We start from the raw sequence: 3,282 nt of genomic DNA, 5'->3' as shown, positions 1-3,282 counted from the left end.
TGGTCTCTGACTTTCTTTTGGAAATGATTTTATTGTTTTGTTTAACATAAGCAACATAGAAGCAGAATACTGCTGCTACAGATTTTCATTTGACAATCCAAGCAATGACAGTAATGACACTAATAATTCATCACACCTTTTGCTTGATATGGTTTACAAAAATAGAATGGTATTTACATCACAACTCAAGGTTTAATGGATTTATAAGATATTTTCTATGAATTATCTCCATTACAATACAAACAACAAATAAATGGAAAAAAAAACAACATTAAGCTCTTAAAGCCAAGATGCTACTGGTAACAGAAGGAATATAATTTGTCTGATAAGCCAAATGATCACTTGCAAAGTCACTCATTCATTTTTCTGCATGAAGAAGTGAATCCACTCTTGGCCCCCTCTGTCCTTGCTCCTTGTTCAGTTGGTCAAGTGATACTATGAGATGCTGACATTAAGATGCTAAAGCCAGCCTTCCGGTGCGCCTCTATCTGTCCATACGTCTGTTAATCTTTTCCGCCCTGAGTCCATGTTAGAGGTGAGTAAGTGGAATAAGAGGTGGGGTAGGGGTTGATTGACTAGCAGCCGCTGTTTCGTCGCGCATACGCTTGCCCGCCGAGCGTGTACTCCATCTCTTGGAATTGCATGTTGGATACAGAGATGGCTGATGGCCCTTTCTCCTTGAATCCGGCCTTGAGGTAGAAGGGCACCAGGAAGTCCTCGCAAATCAGCAGAGCTCTGCGGAGGCCCGGCATACAGCGCAGGTACTGCAAGTACCGCCACAACAGGATAGAGCCTTTGCCCTGCTGGCGACAGTGGCGGTGCACTGACAGCACATGGATGTGTACTGTGCGGGTATCTGGGACATGCTGAGTCATGGCTTCCTGGAGAAGGAGTTTAAATAGAAGTGTTCATTATGTCAAAATACCCAAAAAATAAGCCAGAATTCACATGCATCAGAATCTAGTTTGTCAAAATCAGTCATTAGGGTAGAGATTAGCAAGGTTAGATCAATAAATGTAACCTTTATAGTTTTCTGACCTGTGAAAGCCTCTCTTTGTCCCAGCCAGAGCCGATGATGAAAGCTACCAGCTGTCCCTCTTCAAACCAACCCAACGACAGCTCAGGGCACTGACCCAGGAAGTTAAGCACTTCATCCAGCGTAAGTGGACACTCTCCAGACACTGAGACAAATGCTGGGGAGGTGAAAAGGGACAACCGGGGTCAGACAGTGAGTCCAATGATGAAGAGCAGGGAAAGAAGACAGGTTGTGTGGGTGTTTTCTTTCCATTTGATTAACTGAAGGATATTTTTACTAATATTAAAACTTCAGATGATATTGAACATTAAAACAGCATGTGAGTATTGTGTAGTATTTGAGATATGATAGTATATTTGCTTTTTCAAATACATGTAGAGTCAGTTAAGTTGCTACTTTGATAATACCTAAAAATGTTAAAACACATATACAGTTTAAAAATTTCAAATCTACCTTTTCAAAGAAATATTCTGTGTGTGAACAGTAAAAACTGGGCTTACCTTCTCTCTCAATCTCAAACACACTGATGGCGTCCTGTGGCGTGAGGTTCCTGAACTCACTGGCGGGGAGTGTGTGTCGTCTCTGTCGCAGAGGGCTAACTCTGACCGGCGTCTTCAAGAAGAAGGGCTTGAGGAACGGTGAGCCACTGACCTGTTGTGTCATGATGCCTGAATATCACAAGACGGGAGGTTCCGATTATTTCTCAGGGCTCTTCTGCTGATCTGTCTTCTTCTTCTCCAGCTTTTTACAATATATATTTTTCACTGATGCTATAAATGAAGTCAAAGCCTGCCGACAAAAGTTCCCTTGTTCTCTGTTTGTTCCACAGCTTTGACTGTAATATAACTCTCTCTAACTAGGCTTGATGCTGACCTCCGTGCCTCTCCTGTTCTCTCCTCCTCCTCCTCTCTTTTCTGTCTGATCCCACTCTGTGAAGTGGTCATCTCAAAGGAGGATATGTCTGCGTGCACGTGTCTCCAAATTCCTTAAATCCCCTGACTGTCAAATGACATTGTGTTTCCTTTGTGATTTACATTTTGAATGGTTTTTTTTAAAGAGAAATTCAGAAGCAGGCAACTTTAGGTCGCAACTTTTCTTTATTTTTAAATTTGACACAAATTTTGACTAACCTAGGTTCAGAGTATTAGCACACCTAAACTAAGACATTCTTTACCATTTTTCTTTAAGTTAATCACGGTATGATATGTATCTTTATGATGATGAAATTGTATGATAGATAGGATGACAATAACTCAGCGCTTGTGCACTTTAAACAGGATTTTAGCTGATTTGTAATGATGCACTGGGATTAGTATTTACCCAGCACATGTATATTGGCACATGCACTGTACATACAGGTATGCGTTTTTCAGGCGGGGGGATGAGTGGACGTGGTGTTAAGCCTGTTTTGGGAGATCAAGGGCATGTGGGCTAATTTAACTGTAGTGAGGGAGTGGGGAGATTTGTGTGGATTGCTGTTGGGATGATTTCAGGCCTCAAAGAGGTTTAGCACAGACTAATTAAATGAGAGAGCACTTGCTTTGACTGGCCTCAGGTAAACCTGTTTACACAGACTTGTTTGACTGTCTCAGTCTAGTAGAATTTCAAAGGGCCTTTTGAGTTCACTCTAAAGGGATTTAGTTTATTACAGAAATATAATCCCAATTCTCCATATAATAAATTCTCATCCAAAGAAAAATATGACCATGTCTCTTTATTAAGGTTGTGCAAGCATGTAATAGTTGAGGAAATTATATTCTCCAAGCATTTCAATATTTATTTCCTGGATGAGAACTTTTCCTCAGAAAAATAACTGCATATCTTTGTTACCATTGTGCTACAGTAAATAGTAATAGTAAGTTTTTCCTCTCAAGCATCTGCAAATACTTATCCTTATCTGACCTTATTTATTTCTCTGTAGCCAAACAGGCTTCACACCCCAATGGCCTGGCTTCAGGCTTAGCCCTAATATCATTTAATGTAGCCTCAAGAGATCAAACCAAAATAGAATTGTTTTAAGGATTATTGTTTCACCCTACTGCTTCCTTTTGGTCTTCACTACAGTGATAAATGGGAAATCTCCTTTATTTTCAAACCACCGGCCACATCATCAGGACAGCTGGCCAATCGCAAATGCGGGGGACATCTCTGCTGTTGAGATCATCAGATGTTACACGCGAGCACGTACATGACTGTCCAGAGATGAAATGACCTTTTGTGACCTGCCTCTCCCTCAATCTGTCCGG

The 3,282-nt window shown here is 41.0% G+C and overlaps 1 protein-coding gene across 1 annotated transcript; it reads right to left on the bottom strand.

The window, feature by feature from the left end:
• Nucleotides 1-11: 11 nt before the first annotated feature.
• On the bottom strand, nucleotides 12-2,427 carry aanat2 (arylalkylamine N-acetyltransferase 2). Its single transcript, XM_067615891.1, has 3 exons — nucleotides 1,537-2,427; nucleotides 1,039-1,193; nucleotides 12-881 (listed from the first exon to the last, which is right to left on the bottom strand). Exons 1-3 carry the CDS (start codon nucleotides 1,697-1,699, stop codon nucleotides 576-578), a joined length of 624 nt encoding a protein of 207 aa, XP_067471992.1. The 5' UTR covers nucleotides 1,700-2,427; the 3' UTR covers nucleotides 12-575.
• Nucleotides 2,428-3,282: the final 855 nt, after the last annotated feature.

This window comes from Thunnus thynnus, chromosome 17, assembly GCF_963924715.1.
Source record: "Thunnus thynnus chromosome 17, fThuThy2.1, whole genome shotgun sequence".
Taxonomy (NCBI): Eukaryota; Metazoa; Chordata; class Actinopteri; order Scombriformes; family Scombridae; genus Thunnus; species Thunnus thynnus.
Note: the sequence above shows the minus strand (reverse complement) of the source record. Positions and strands in the feature narration are given on the sequence as shown.